Source organism: Ictalurus furcatus, chromosome 4 (assembly GCF_023375685.1).
Source record: "Ictalurus furcatus strain D&B chromosome 4, Billie_1.0, whole genome shotgun sequence".
NCBI classification, from domain to species: Eukaryota; Metazoa; Chordata; class Actinopteri; order Siluriformes; family Ictaluridae; genus Ictalurus; species Ictalurus furcatus.
Window position 1 is genome coordinate 30,512,965 of NC_071258.1, and position 16,694 is coordinate 30,529,658.

General features: G+C 39.2%; 1 protein-coding gene across 2 annotated transcripts in view; it reads left to right on the forward strand.

The window, feature by feature from the left end:
* The window catches only part of kirrel3b (kirre like nephrin family adhesion molecule 3b), a 219,447-nt gene that overhangs the window by 139,550 nt on the left and 63,203 nt on the right, over positions 1-16,694 (forward strand). For both annotated transcript variants that reach the window (XM_053623572.1, XM_053623573.1), the window contains exons 2-3: positions 3,425-3,574; positions 11,617-11,766. In XM_053623572.1, coding sequence (XP_053479547.1) covers positions 3,425-3,574; positions 11,617-11,766 — 300 coding nt within the window. The remainder of the gene's footprint in view (positions 1-3,424; positions 3,575-11,616; positions 11,767-16,694) is intronic.

Here is a 16,694-nt window from a genome sequence, read left to right on the forward strand (position 1 = left end):
ATGTGTTGGTTTCTCTCCTGCTGCTCATCCCTGCAGTGCTCATCTTATGGTTTTACCAATCGACTGTTAGAAGTGAGTGTCTCCTCACTGCGCTGAGTTGCACGCTCAACTGGCATCACAGCTGGCACTCTTACAACATGACAGATAAGGAGGAGGAAGGCTCAAGATATGGCCATCTGGGCAGTGAAGCAGAAGGCTCACAGATGCAACCGAGCTCTAAAAACGAGAGCAGTTTTCCTCTGGAGCTCATGGCACACTCTTCCTCTCTGTTTAAACCAATCCAGATGGCATATACTGTATATGCCTTCATTTAAAGAAAAAATATTCACTGTGAACGACCTCCAAAATAATCTTGATAATTATCATGTGATCTTCAATGATTTATTTTGTAATGAAATTCTGAGCTGAGCTTTTCACTTTGAACTTCTTTAATCGCTCAGTTTTTACTGTCCTACATCAACTGTAGTGCTGAAAGTCAAGATCAACTAATTAAACAGGTAGAATCAGGTGTGGCTCCTGCTGGATTGGAACAAAAACCTGCACCCAAACCGACTCTTTGCGGATAAGACTACTGTAGACATCCCTGACCTAAACAGTGTGATGCAGCAGTGCTTTAGTGTTTTAGTCTGTCCAGCTCTCTCACCTCCTTATCTATTGAGTCTACTCAAACAGGACAGCTTCCTAAGCTTTTGAAGAACTTTCATGATAATACAACTATGTCATCGATCACTAACTAGCCAAGCCAAGTCTGTGCTGTAACTCATTCTCCTACTCCTTCCTAATGTCGTGCCTCCAACAAGTATTCAAGTATTCCATTCATGGTCTTAGTGATTTCAAATAAATAATTATAGTGTATGTTGGTAGGTTTGGCTACTGACTTCTGAAAATATCCATCCATCCATCCATCCATTTTCTGTACTGCTTATCCTACACAGGGTCACGAGGAGCCTGGAGCTTATCCCAGGGCATTCATGGCACAAGGAGGGGGACATCACAGGGCACAATAACACTCACACACACATTCACACACCCATTCATACCCTACGGATAATTTTTCACTGCTAATCAGACTATAATGCATGTCTTTGGACTGGGGGAGGAAACCAGAGTACCCGGAGGAAACCCTCAAAGCACGGGGAGAACATGCAAACTCCATGCACACAGGGCACACCTCTGAGAATATAACAGTGTGTAATGAATAACTACAATAGACTACCTATGAAATGTTGTGATTAGCCATTACAAGCTATCAAAATAATTAGCAATGAGCAAGTTTCCTGGTGTTCTTAAAGGTGAGGTGGTGGCTACCTTCAAGAAAGCGTCCTGATTGGATACATCATAATGTAGGGATATGAGCTGGTAGTGGAACGGATTTCAAGCGACGCTTTTGAGGAGATTAAAATGAAGAGTTGCATTACTACGGACCATGCACAGAGACTTCAGACATTTATTTAATTAATACACAAGTAGCATGGGCGAAAAGAGAGAAGGAAGAGGAAAGCCAATTTTTACTGCCTCGCTCCAGGTCCTGCCTAGCTTTGACACATGGTGAACAAATTCTTTGCAAATAGTGTGACGCAAATATGCGTGCACACATACAGAAGAGGCATTAAAATTAAATAAATACTGCCACTTAGGGGCAAAGCCTACTAGGCTTAAATGATGAAGTGTGCAATATATGCGATCATATTCCCAGTCCATTTTTTGTGTCTTGATTTAATAATAGGAAGGCAGATTGCAGGATCCGCCAGGGAGAATTTGTATAAATCAATCCGCAGACATGTGTTTACCTCTTAACAAGCCTATCTATAACATCACACTCGGAGCAGGATAAAAAAAACGGAGTGACTTTTTTAGCTAATACAATGCACCACCATTCCTGTGATCAATTACTAGAAAAGATTTTTAATTTTTTTTTTCCTGTTCTAATCTACAGAAGTCTCGTTTTCCACATGTCTTCTCTTCTCTGCTTGGAATCTGAAAAGGGTATAAGTAGCAATTGTGAGTGTCCTCAGATGTCTCAGAGAAAGCTTAAATAACCCTAGCTTTGTCTTCAGAACGGGGGGAAAAAAGCTGATATTAGAGACGGCTGAACGGTTCAGCACAACTGCCATCAATCCGCTCCATTACATTTCTCTACAAGCACGCATTTCTCCATCCTTCTCCGTATAGGAATGACAAAACATAGGGCTCACCATTTCTTTATGTGTCAGTGTGTGAGACATAGTAATAAAGGTATGGTACAGTGTGAAATGAAAGACATTCATCCTACTGCTGGAGTGGCTCCATGTCTGAGAAGATACATGCATTTGCACAGTTATATTACCTTAACATATCGTGCTACCGTAAGATGTGAAGAAAACAGCTTACATGATGCCTTTATAGTCTGAAACACCCCATTTCTACAGCTTTACAGAAAACAATCTTGCCCCTCAATGTCACCCACACCCCAACACAGACACGCAAAAAGGCTTGCTGGAACGCAACAACTTTTAGGAAGATGATCAGCCATGATCACACATCAGTAAAGAGAAGACTGGCCATTGGTATGTTTAGGAATTTTCCTAGTTGGATGTTCCATGACCGAAACACTAATGAGACCTAATCACAACTAGAATCTCTAAGTTCATCATTTATTCATTTTCAATAACTATTTTATCCTGGTCATGGTTACAATGCATCCAGTGCCTATACCAGGAACAGGTGGCATGAGGTGGGAATGCACCCTAGATGGGATGCTATACACATTCACACTCATACCTAGGAGCTATTTTGCTTATTCATTCCATGTACTGGCATGTTTTAGGGAAGGAAGACAAAGAATGCAGAGAAAAGCCATGCAATCACAGGGAAAACATTCTCAATATTTTAGTGCAGTAGTGTAGTGTTAGACAGTCTTATAGACTAAATGACTTACATTTTTATACAAAGCTTTGTTGGTTATGGCTGCATAACTACATATACAACCTGATATTATATGATTATGTGTGATATTATATGTTGGACCTAATGTCATAATACTAATTAAACGACTTTGTTATTTTAGACAAATGCAAGGGGCCACTTTAAAGCAAATTGCCTCTGAGGTCTTGGATTAGTTCTCTCTCATGCTGTAACGGAAACCTCTCTTAAGAGGCACAAATAGCAAAAGACACCACCTACAATCTTATCTAATGTAATCCACTAAGAAGCAGTGCTCATTGAATATGTGCGTTTTTCAGTGTGGCTCTCGGTTACATGGTGTTGACAGACAGGCGAGAGTCCCACTGCGTCATTAACATGAGATATTAATGTTAATGACTTTTAGGACCTTTGCAGAGGGGAATATTTGATGAAGCTCTTGTAACTCTGAAATGGACACAAGGTGTTTGAAATGTCGCCGGAGCGTTTGACGGATACATTCTCCTCCTTTTTTTTTCCCTAGGAGCACTTGCTGTGTTTTCTCAGCAGCCACAGGACTTGGTGGTAGTGGCTGGCCAACCAGTCACTCTTCCATGCTCCATTCCTGGCTACCATGGTGTTGTGCTGTGGATCAAAGATGGCCTGGCTTTGGGTGTTGGACGAGACCTAGCAGGTAGGAAAAACACCAGGTCCTTTACCAGATAAATGAAGACAGGGAAGTATCTTGAAAAATTGGTGCTCAAAAGGAGCAGGGTTGTACATTTGGTTAAATCTAGAACATGAAAGGTTACTGGGGAAAGCTGTAAAAAATTACGTTTTAGAAAGGGTAATTTAATTACATTTTTAAAAGAGTACCACATAGGAAACAGAAAAACCTTGAACTATACAAATAACCATTTCAGAATGTCTTTATTTTTCAGAGAGTAGAAAGGTGATTTGTCTGTGTTTTCCTTTCATTTGTGAGTTTTGCTGTAGCCTCAGCTAGAAGTGTGTGTGCAGGTGTTTTTATCACATTCCTGAAGAGCCTTTGCCCTATCCCACCTACTTAACAGTTTGACAGTTTGATAAATCCTGCCTGCTATTACAGAAGGTTTGACAAACCCCACCCACTTAGAGAAAAAGTTTGATTAATCCCATCCACTCCGACAGAAAGTTTGATTAATCCCATGCACTCCAACAGAACATTTGATTAATCCCATGCACTCCAACAGAACGTTTGATTAATCCCATGCACTCCCACAGAAAGTTTGTTTAATCCCATGCACTCCAACAGAAAGTTTGATCATTCCCACTCTCTTCCATAGAAAGTTTGATCAATCCCGCAAACTCCCACAGAAAGTTCGATCAATCACACCCACCCCACAGAACATTTGATCAGTCCCACCCACTCCCACAGAAAGTCTGATCAATCACACCCTCTACCATAAAAAGTTTGATCAATTCCATGTACTCCCACAGAAAGTTTGATCAATCCCACCCTCTACCATAGAACATTTGACCAATCCCACTCCCTTCCACAGGATATGTGACATCAAAATCTGCTATCTTCTGCTATCAAATGAAAAGCTAGTTCATGCAATTGAACAAAAATCTCAATGAATAAATAAATCTCCATTTATACAGAATTGGTTTTAGATTATTAGCTTATAGCAGGTTCACACCAGTTCAATAGATTTCTATTTATTATTATTATTATTATTATTATTATTATTATTATTATGTCTCCTTATCTGTAATGTAAAACAAGGCCAAATTATAACCTGTGAGCCTGTGAAGTACTTTTAGTTAGCTGATAGCTTTTGACGTCTGTCTCTCCTCATTTGCAAATTGCTACTTGTATTAAATCAGTCTAATTGTTTAATTTTGCATAACACTTATTGAATTGTGATCCCTGCAACCTTTCCATCCCCCAGGACCTTTCAGCACTCTGTTTCTCATGCATATTCATAAATGCAACAGAATTTCATGCAGTGAGAAGTAATTTTTTTTTCACGTCTACAGGCTCTGATTTATTAAAGGTTTGTGTGTGTAAGAGCATATTTCAAGGTTGATAAGACCCATAAAAATGTCTTATTAACAAAGTCTGTGGAGGATTGTCTTTCATATAAGTAGAATTTTAAAAAAAATCTTGTCCATTTTGCAGGTTTGTTCTAATAAATATGTAACTTGCATCAACATGTCTATGTGAATTCCCTCAGGAGTTGACTGGGTTCCTCCCACATCCCAAAAGCTTGACAATAGGTGGGTTGGTGACTGTACCTTGGCCTTAGGTGTGAATGAGGGTGCAAATGTGTTTGTGCATGGTCACCTGTGATGGACTGTTGACCCACCCAGAGTGTTCCCAGGATAAACTCCACTGTAGATCCACCACGACCCAGATCATGATTGAGTGGTTACTGAAGATTTGGGGTGTTTCTCTGTGTACAAATAGGGTGGAGTCAAGGTTTATACAGCATCAGCAATTATATTGTACAATAAAAAAAAAGCCCATGATTTAGTATTACTGTCATAAACTCACTTTCAGATTAGATATTTGCTGCACGTCTGGTCCTGCAACGTTTGATGCCAATAGTATTTAATGAGATGCTGTGAAAAGGTTTATATTTGCATATACGTTATGAACATACTCACTTACTTTACATCCATATTGAACAGGTTTTGGTATGTCTCATCACTTTTAAATGACATTGCACTAGATGTAATATTTTGTTATACTAGAGATCTTTTGGTTCTCCCAGAGGTCCAAACTCTTTAGGTTTAAAGTGATGCCATTTAAAAATGATTCTTTGTAAATCACCCATAAAGTTATATCAGATTGCATGTAAATTAGACTCTTTATTTGGGATATTAATAAATCAGCGGCTTAATGTTTTCTCCAAATAGTCAAGCTTCATAGTACAGTGTTCAGAGTCAGATTCAAGCATCTAATTCTTGAAAAACTGGCACGTGGAGAACCCTGGAGCTCTAACTTTGCTCAAAGTCCACTGAGCCTCCACTAAGCTGTGGCCCAGAATTTTCCATTAAATATGTATTCAGTTGAAGATCTTGGGTCTTGTCTCCTCTGACCTTCAGTGGTCATGCCTCTGTGCCATCTCGCTGCTGATCTTGCACTCTAATTAAACCTTTGTGGGTGGCTGTGTCCCAACAAATTCCCTGTGCTCCTGAGGACTCAGCCTTTGGCTGTAAACAATTGGGACGAGAGTTGTTAAGGAAAGGGGACAAAGTGGGACTCGCGCTAATGAGAGAAGAGTGAGAACAAAGCCTAATGGGACATCTGTGTCAGTTTAACAGTGCTGGGTCTGAAGTGGGGAAGATGGGCAAACTGCCGTGTTTTTGATGCGGATCAATGGAGGACTTGCACACAAAGACATGACGAATTTAATGAAGGCTCATGAAGACTGCCTGTATGATTTTTTTTGTTTATTTTTTTTTCGCAAAATCCCAAGAGCTCTGGTTTAAAAGCCAAGCATTGAGCATTGAAGAACAAGGTACTTAAAGAAATATTGCATCACAGCTGGTCTTTTTAACGCTGCTGCCTACGCCCACAAGTGCCAATCTCCTCAATAAAAAAAAAATGACACGTCTACGACTGCTGGCATGAGGCGAGCGGCTGTCTGCTTTAACATAAGTGTGACACCTTGTACAGCACAATAGTTATCCAAATCCACTCTTCGCATTACAGGTGCACTCGCAGCCTGTCTCTCAGGGGCCTGGTAATCCAGAGCAGAAGAGCAGTGATTAAAATGAGAGAAATTACTTCTGATCCCCTTGAAGACACAAGAAAAAAAAATGACAGAGAACTGATTTTTATCAGTCGCATACTTTTCTTCATTAACTTCCTTTTGTATTTCACTGACACTGACACTCAGTGACGGCTGGTCATGATATCAGATCTGAGAGCTAAAATATAATATCTATCAGCAGCTCAGAAACAAAGAAACTATTAGTGTTGAGCAATGCCCGACTGGGTTTATGTAGTATTTCCTCTTAATATTGTTGTTTCATGGAATTATTTATTTGTACGTGATATATGAAAATAATATCTAGAAATATGAAATCTGACAATTGGAGGCGTTTTCCTGTGGCGTCTGGTCTTAATTGAACAGATTGAATTCACACCATGGTTTCATACATTAAAATTGTTCTCCTCATTTGGAGAACAACTCATGATGTCTTCTCAGCTTTCAAATAGCAGTCAGTCAGGATCTATAATCCTGCTATGATCTGCAATCAAGCAGCTCATCAAGACATCCTGCCTTTTGTTCTTTCTCGCGCTCTCGTGTTTGCTCTTGGAAAGGCTTTAGGAAGATACACTCGCTCACCCAAGTAACCATTAATCACTGATGCCCATCTCCACTTCCTTCATCATTGATCGGCTATAAAGTCTCATCCATTCCCGGCCTGATGGATCCATTAGCTCTAATGGGGGCTATTTTGCATTGTTTGTGTTCAGTGACATATACTGTCTTCAGGACTCATTGTGATCAATGGATGTGTTGTTTTATTCCTCTCGCTGATCCATGATGCTCTTAGGTCGCTCAGGAACGTATGCGGATTTCATTCAGAGTGAAAGGAATTCATGGGATTGATAGAGAGAAAGCGTGCCAAGTAGATTAGACCTGATCCGTGTGCTCATTGCTACGTGTGTGACCGCAATGCATCTGCTTTAAAGTGCCCCTGAAATCAAAATTGGGGTTTCAGAGGTTTTTTTTGCACATATCCCTCAGTATTATGAAGACCAATATGATAATATATTTAGAAAATAATAAAAAAAAAAAAGTTTTGGAAAGATCCATTCATCTTCTATACACAGGGCCACGGTGGGAATCGAACCCCCACCCCTGGAAGTGTGAAGCGAACAGGTTAACCACTAAGCCACCGTGCACCCAGTCTTGGAACATTTTCATGACTTACCCTGTATTAGTCTACTAGTGTTTGTTCAAATAAATGCTCTCTAGAACATGTATGTCCCACACCTGGGGTTGGTTTTGCTGTAGAATGTAGAATTGGTTTAGCTTGTTAGCATTTTATTCTGTTAAACACTTGTTCTGGTCTGCTCCTTGAGCTTTCTTGCAATGAATTAATGGAATTTTAAGAACAAACCCCTGCAACAAAAAATAATGAATGCCTAACTACTTAACTAGGGAAAGCTTTCTCTATGCTGGCTGATATAAAAACAGCCTATTTGTAGTCTTATAATCCCTCCTGTTTATATGTTGCATATATCTAGTGATCATATACCAAGACTATATACATTAAAGCTAGGTTGAACTATCAGTTGATGCAACCATTACATTTTAATAGGCACAGGGGAGTGAATAGACCAAAAATCTAATCCGAGTCCAATCATTTCACCACAAATAGGCAAATCTCCACAAACCAGGTGTCTTTAAAAACCACATTTCTGCATCTCTGTCCATTTATAGAAGTAAGGAAATTGTAGGTGAGTTGGGCTACATGTTAAGATGTGATTTAGGTCATGCAAGGTCAATATTTATGATTTAATATTTAGTATTCATGATTGCTGCCAAAAGTCGGCTGGGTCAAACCATGTGCTTCATAAAGGTCATGCCGTACGCTTGCATGATGGACGAGTAGGAGTTCTGATGTCCATGTATGCTAATTGTATTGTAAATGACCTTTAGTCCATAATGCATTGGAAGTTACTACAGACCTAAATTACATACTCTTTCACTGACTGATAAAGGAAGTCCTTAAGATTTGCAGCTAGGTGTTAAGCGTTAATAGATGCTTCAGGAAATCCATCAATCCCTTGGCAGGAGAATAAACCAGAGTATCGAGCTGAGTCAGTGGCCATTAATGTTATTTAGGGTGTTCCAGTTTCTTTGACTAGCCACGGATACATAGGGAAACTTGACTGCTTTGAAGTGTCAGCTACATCACCTGGTGTTTCAGGGTTGTTGTTTTTTTTAATACAAAATTGTAGTTTAAGAAACAGATTGTAACATAAGTAAGCCTGGTCTAACATTTTTTTTTTTTTTTTTGTAGAATTGGAAGCCATCAGTAAGCACAAAGTATGGATGAATCTAGTCACTTGAAATAAGTTGACAGATTTTGTTTATCTCTGATTCTGAATCCCCACTGATTATGGTGTGGTTATGCAAGCTATAGCTGTTTTGATGGGTCATAAAATGTTTCGTCGTTCTGTTCCTCTGGCATCATCCTACTCACTGAGACAGATTAAAAGCTATATGTGGGCAGATAAAACACACGGCAACATAATTGGCTATTCCTCTCCATCTCAATGGGGAAAACAATGGGCACTTAATGGTCTATTAATACTGAATGGGATCCAATGAGTCAAAGGGCAGCAAGTGGCATTTGTGGTACAATAGCCTCAACTTTCATGCGCAAGGACTTCAACTCATTACATCCAAAGCCTGGTCTAGATTTGCCCCTTGTCTTCCTCCAGGTATCATTCCTGCATATGCTAATGATGGAGCAAGAAATAGGTAGGGTCTAGGGAGAAGAGTAGTGCAATAGTGTGAATGGGTGGCATGGTGGTGCAGTGGGTAGTACAGCTCCAGAGTTCCCGGTTCGATCCTGAGCTCAGTTTGCTGCCCGTGCAGAGTTTCCTAGGTTCTCTGGTTTAATCACACTTCCTAAAAACATACCAGTTGACAAACTGGCTGTTCTGAATTTCCCCTAGATGTGAATAAGTGTGGGAATGTGTGTGTGTATGATGCACTGTAATGGACCGGTGTCCCATCTAAGGTGTATTCCTACCTCTACATTGCATAGACTGTGGATCATCAGTAACCCTGACAGGATAAAGTGCTTCCTGATCCTAAATGAATGAATATTTAGAATACCACAAATGAAAGACCAGATATGGTCAAAATGGGCCTTGAATGTTTTGAACAAACGAAGTCAGACATATAAATAAAATACAATGTAGGTTTGTAGCACTGGCTCATCAGTATTTTGTTTCTGATTGTTCAATAACCTGCCAACGGATCTTGGATGGAATGATAAAAGATCCATGGATGGTGAGGTTTGGCCTGCTTATAGGAGCATGTGGAGTAGAATGTGTCCCTCGCCGCGAGACAATTATGTCACTGTGCATTCTTTCAAGTTAGTATGACTCATATCGATGGACAGTGCAAACAAAATCAATATTTTACCTCCAGGCATTCATTGGCAGAAATCCAAGTAGTGGGTCAGTGGAGATATTAACTGAAAAAGCGCAGAATGGCACAATAGTTGTAAATGTTGCTGAACCTAACCACATTACGACTGCTGAACCTATTTTCTCTCGAAAATATAATAAACCCTATAGAAAACCAGGATGAGATCATTTTTAAAGCTGGCCTCCATTCAGTAATTAGTCATCACTGGGGCTTGGAAAAAGAGGGTTGGTGTTAAGCAGTGAAGACTTGCAGAAGCATTCCTGAAAAGCTAATCTCATCTAAATTCAGAAGTCTGCAATAATTAGGTAGAAATCATCCTCACGAGAGCCGTGGAAGTCACTTACATCGAGAGGGCCGTGAAACGTGCTGCGAACGTTCCACAATGAAAAGTGTCCTCATCTGACTTTTTTTTTATTCAAAAGATGAGCAAATGTCGTTCCTCGCTCCCCATGCAAATTTCAAAGTAATAGTGAACTGAAGTATTTTAAAGAAGTATCTGACTCTTATATACGATTGCTTGCTGTTGTAATGCAGACGTTTCTCTTAATGCATTATTAAACTGTGTTATCTTCTTCCTCTCCAGGAAGAGTGATGAGCACATAACTCTACTTAGGATTGTAATTTCAAGACAGTATAAACACAAAGAGAGAATGCTCTAGAAGTTTGAACATTCCAGGCTTTGTCATGGGAAGGTTACATGAAAGACAGCAGAATCTGCTTAAAATGTTTTCTGTGGCTTAAAAAATGTTGACAGTGCTGATAAATATAAATACTAAATAATCATATACTTTCAGAAAACTTTGTTGATTAACAACACATTTGTAATTCATTTATAATTAGGCTTAGATTTTTTTTGTGGTACGTCCACCATAATTCCCTTGTTACCATAGAAACGATAAAGTATTAAAACTCGATATGCGTTAGAGCTGTAACTACTGTCCGAGCTGCTGTTACAGAAAAATAAAATACACTTTCTGACCAATAACCTTTGAGAATTTAACAGCAATGGGGTATAATGAGGTCTACCATTTATGATCCTAACATGATCTTGAAATGAACAGAGTGATGTGGTTGGAGTTTGGCATAAATTAAGTCAGATTAAGGGAGTGCAAATGTTATCCATAGCCCTAAATTTAACCTTTATAAGGTGTCATATGACTTAATTTAGGAAAAGTGTTATTCATTTGCAAGTGTAAGACCAATCTGATGTGTAATGGCATGCATGTAATTATTTCTGGTGTATAGTCTCACCTGACAGAGTTTCTGAAAAAGGAGTTGTCGTCTTGCAGGCTTTCTGATATGATATGCTGAGAATCTACAAAAGTCTCAAAGCTATCACTCATTAAATGAGCGAATGAGAGAAATAGATTGAATTTACCGGTTAGGATGGAAAAGTGATTGTTGTGAAAAAACATGGAAGTGCATAAAGCATTTTAATGTTGTCTACTGCCTCAATACAATGGATATGATTCTGTAAATAGCACTAATTCTCATTAGATCTAATCCATGCATTAGAGAAGACACTGCTACTGTCACCTTCTTGATGTATTGTTTTGTGCTCCAGGTTATCCTCGCTACACTGTAATTGGAGATCACAGTTCTGGGGAGCACCACCTGAGGATCCAGAGGGTTGAGCTAGCAGATGATGCTGTGTTTGAGTGCCAGGCCATCCAGGCTGCCATGAGGTCTCGACCTGCTCGACTCACAGTTTTGGGTGAGTTATAACTTTGCAGCTCTTATACAAACGTATACAAACTTTGGAAATGCCTACCATTTAAAACAGTGAGTCGTATTCAGAGTTGTTGACTTAAGTGATGAAGCAAAAGCTGCATCAATATTATATGGGGAAAGTTTAGTGTATTCAGAGCTGGGTTTTGTACATGCATAACTTGATTTTCTGGGCGGCCCATAGAGATTATTAAATTTACTTGCATGTAGTTCAGAATATTTCTCAATATTGTCTAGAGCTATGGTTCTCAAAGTGGGGTCCATGACATACACTCACTGAACACTTTATTGGGAAGACCTGTACACCTACCCATTCATGCAATTATTTAATCAGCCAATCATGTGGCAGAAGTGCAATGCATAAAATCATTTAGATATGGGACAGCAGTTTCAGGTAATGTTCAGAATAATAGAATATAATTCACGCTAATTAGACTTGGGGGGGGGGGGGTGATCTCAATGATTTTGACCGTGGTATGATTGCTGGTGCCAGACGGGCTGGTTTGAGTATTTCTATAACGGCTAATCTCAAGGGATTTTTACACCGAACAGTCTCTAGTGTTTACTCAGAATGGTGCAATAAAGAAAAAAACATCCAAAGAGCAGTTCTGCAGATGGAAAGACCTTGTTGATTAGAGAGTTCAACGGAGACTGGCCAGACTGGTTCAAGTTGTCTGAAAGGCTACAGTAACTCAGATAACCACTCTGTACAATTGTGGTGAGCTGAAAAGCATCTCAGACTGCACAGCCTGTTGAACCTTGAGCCAGATGGGCAGAAGAAGAAGACCACATTAGAAAGTTGAGGCTGCAGTGCACAGCCTCAACAAAACCAGACATTTAAAGACTGGTCTTTAAAGACCAAGCCTGGTCTGATGAATCTTGATTTATGCTGAGGCACACAGATGGTAAGGTCAGAATTTGGTTTTAAGAGCATGAATCCATGGACCCAACCTGCCTTGTGTCAACAGTCCAGGCTGGTGGAAGTGGGGTAATGGTGTGGGAAATGTTTTTTCGGCATACTTTTGGCCCGTTAATACCACTCAATCTTTGCTTGAATGCCACAACCTATTTTAGTATTGTTGCTGACTATGAGCATCCCTAGATTTGCCCATCTTCTAATGGCTACTTCCAGCTTAATAATGCACCATATCATAAAGCAAAAGTCATCTCAAACTGGTTTCATGAACATGGCAATGAATTAAGTGTTCTTCAGCAGTCTTTCCAGTCACCGGATCTGAATCCAACAGAACACCTTCGGGATGTGGTAGACGGGAGATTCACAGCATAAAAGTGCACCTAATCAATTTTTTTTAGGAATTGTGTGGTGCAGTCATGTCAAAATGGACCAGAATCTCAAAGGAACGGTTTCCAACATCTTGTGGAATCTATGCAATGAAGAATTGAGGTTATTTTTAGAGCAAAGGGTCCGTAATGCTTTTTTTTTTGTGTTGTTTTTTCCCCCCACCCGACAGTAGTGACGATTACTATGAACTACTATCAAGATTTTGTTTATTACTTATCATAGTTGTAAGCCTTAAACTGGTTAATTTAAACCACAATAACAAAAACAACCAGTATAAATACAACTTTAAAACTTTAACTGTAATTTTAATAAAATTTTATAAAATATGATGCATGCATTCAAGGAGAAAAAGCTGTAATAAAATGATAAATCACTTGCTTGCTACATATTTGCTCAATTGTTCTATATGTGAATTGATCATAAGGGGTGTCCATGGAAAGGATTTTACCCTGGAAGCCCCAAGTCTAGAACACTGCCTTTAAAGAGAAAAACTTGCTTTAAGCCCAAAAACAACTGGGGGATAGAAAATTTTTCCCCTTTGATCACTATGCTTACATAACTTTTCTTTGAATACAATGAATGTTTGGTTTGAAGCTATACTATATATATACTATATAATATATATATATATATATATATATATATATATATATATATATATATATATATATATATTCATTGGGAATATTTGTAGGGCATTTTATTCAGTAGGATTAAAATGCTATATGTAGGAAAATGTTAACTAAATTTAAATGGAAGGGATAACTCACACATCAGTCATCTTAGACCCTAACAGAGTCATATCTCTTGGAAAGATCTATTAGGGGCATCAACTGAAAATGTCATCTGGAGCTTAGCGACCATGCACTTAGTATACAGTATATTAGGTATATAAAATAAATGACTACAGATCTGGTCAATTAAGAACAAGCAAATTATGGTATAATATTGCACGGTACTAAATTTGACAAAATTTTATACAGCACATTTGGTTTACCAGAGGATAAATTAATGTGGATAGATAAGGTCCAGAATTCACCCCAGTACTGACAGTAGTAGTAAGCTGATAACATCCTACATGGGAAAAAAAAAAAAGATTTTTCACTGACCGATGTTGCCCTGCCAGTGCCATAAGTTCTCGGTTTTAATTTTCTGCTGCAAATCCTGCCATTTTCATTATTAAACCAGAGAGGTCATCGAATCTTAATTAAACTTTATTGGGTTATTATACAACGTTGCTGTTTCTGCGTTATTGGGCAGCTGCAGCAGTTATCTATGTTCATGCTCCAATCAGCTACCTGGAGGGTTTATCTTTGGCACTGAGAGGCTAACCTTACACACACACACACACACACACACACACACACGCACACACTTATCTCTCCCACCAGGCCAGGCCTGGGGGGGCGTGTAGATGGGAGAGCAAGAAATGCAAAAAGAAAAAAAGGTGAAAGAGAAAGAAAGAGATGAATGAGACAGATAGGGAGAGAGAGAAGGGCTTTAGGCTCGGCCACCACAATGTGATCCGCCTTATTGATCTCTTTTAATAAAAAGTGAAACTAATGATGTATGAGGCGGAGGAGGTGGCCGTGGGGGGAGAGGGAAGGAGAAGACAAATTGCATTCTATGGTGGCTCGCTTCTGCTCTCTTCTGTAAATGAGTATGAATAAGTAATTATAGATGCCTTATTATGGTCTAAAGAAGACCAATCTCACCCTTCATATGATTTAGGCCAACTGTGCTCCCTTGGCACTGAATGCTAGAGGTAATGAGTTGGGGAGGCAATGATATACATACCTTTGTTTTTTCACTCTTCTCTTTCTCAACCTCAATTGTTCATGATTAATTGGGTCGTGTTTATGGTATTATATTGGGGTTCTCTCAACAAAACTAGTTCGTCAAATGAACCACCATGAGTTATGGATTCTGTTCTGTGTACATAGTATACACATCATCTGGATTGGACTGTTTTCGCACTACATCCCTGATCTTTAGGTTTGAAGATGTTGGACTTGTTACCAGGTCAAGAAGTCTGTAAGCTCAAACCTACTCATGATTTGGCTCATTCAGTGTAAACAAGATTGTATAAGAGATTATATAATAAACCAAGGTTGTGAAGTAAAAAAAAAAAAAAAAATCATACTATGTGTGCCACTTTACTTTGTTGTGCTTTTAATTTGCTACTACAGTCTCTTAAATGAATTAAAATAGTTGGGTCAAAAAGAAAATCTCATCTATAGAAAATATATCCAGGGTTTAATGAATGAACTGGATGTCTAGGTTACAGCTACTGTAAGTTTAAGTGTGTAGAGCTTGAATGTGTGATTTTTGAGTCAGAGAGACATATTGCATTTTATTGCAGGGCGTTATAATACGAGAGCACTCTGTAATGCAGAGATTTTGGCTTGTCGTTCTTTGTAATTATCATGATTTATATGTGGTATTATTATTATTATTAGTAGTAGTAGTAGTAGTAGTAGAAGTAGTCAAAGTATTGTGTTGTTAGGGGTCCAAGCACTGGAGCAGATTGTCTTTACTAGAATTTGTAAATATATTTTATATTGTATATATTTTTTATATATTTTCTTTCACGTTCAATCATTTTCCCTCATGCCCTCTCCGATATGACCACTGAAAACAGAAAACACCTCAAGGCTGTGTGTGACTATCACTCGTAATCTGGGCAGTAATATATGCAAGCATGGGATCACAGCCATCACCGGGCTGTCTGTTACGGCCCAGTCTGCGATGGTGTGATGACAGGAGCAGGAACTCGGCTGCTCCTCTCCGCTGCATCTTACCTGACAGCTGGAGAAACGCCTCAGCCTTCCCAATTCCCCTTCACAACAGTGCTGTCGCTCACACAGTTGGCTGTGGACCTGCCAGAGAGTGTGATCTGCCAATTCAGACAGCGCAGGACACACTTTCAGCCACTGCTTTTATATTTGATCACATGTTGCAAAGTTTGGGAAATGAAAGGCTATGGTCCATGTGGAATATCAGTAAAATCTGTAATAGAAAATGGGACAGGAGAGTGGAAGATACAGTTGCAATCAAAATTATACAACCCCCATTGCAAATCAGGTTTATTGTCAAAAAATTTACAGACTTTCAGCTGTTTGCGATGAACAAATCAAACAAAAGCAACTGAAATAGTTGAACACAACGAATGCTTCAAGTGGTGTCCCCAAATTCAACTGAAAATGCAACTTATAATGACTTCTCCAGTTTTAAAATTATTCAACCCCTTCATGGCAAGCATCTTTAGTACTTAGTAGAGCATGCTCTTGCTGCAAACGAGATACACAGCTTCTGGCAGCGCTCCTGAGGAATTTTAGCCCATTACTCATGAGCAATGGCCTCCAGTTCAGTAATATTCTTGGGTTTGCGTGCTGCAACCGCATTCTTCAAATCCCCCCTGAGATTTTCTATGGGGTTCAAGTCAGGTGACTGTGATGGCCCTGTAGAATCTTCCAGGACTTCTTCTTCAACCAAGCCTAGGTGGAATTTGAGGTACGCTTGGGATCATTGTCCTGTTGGAAGGTCCAATGTCTCTGAAGCTTCAGCTTTCGAAAAAGACATGATGACGTTTTCTCTTAAACCTTCTGCTT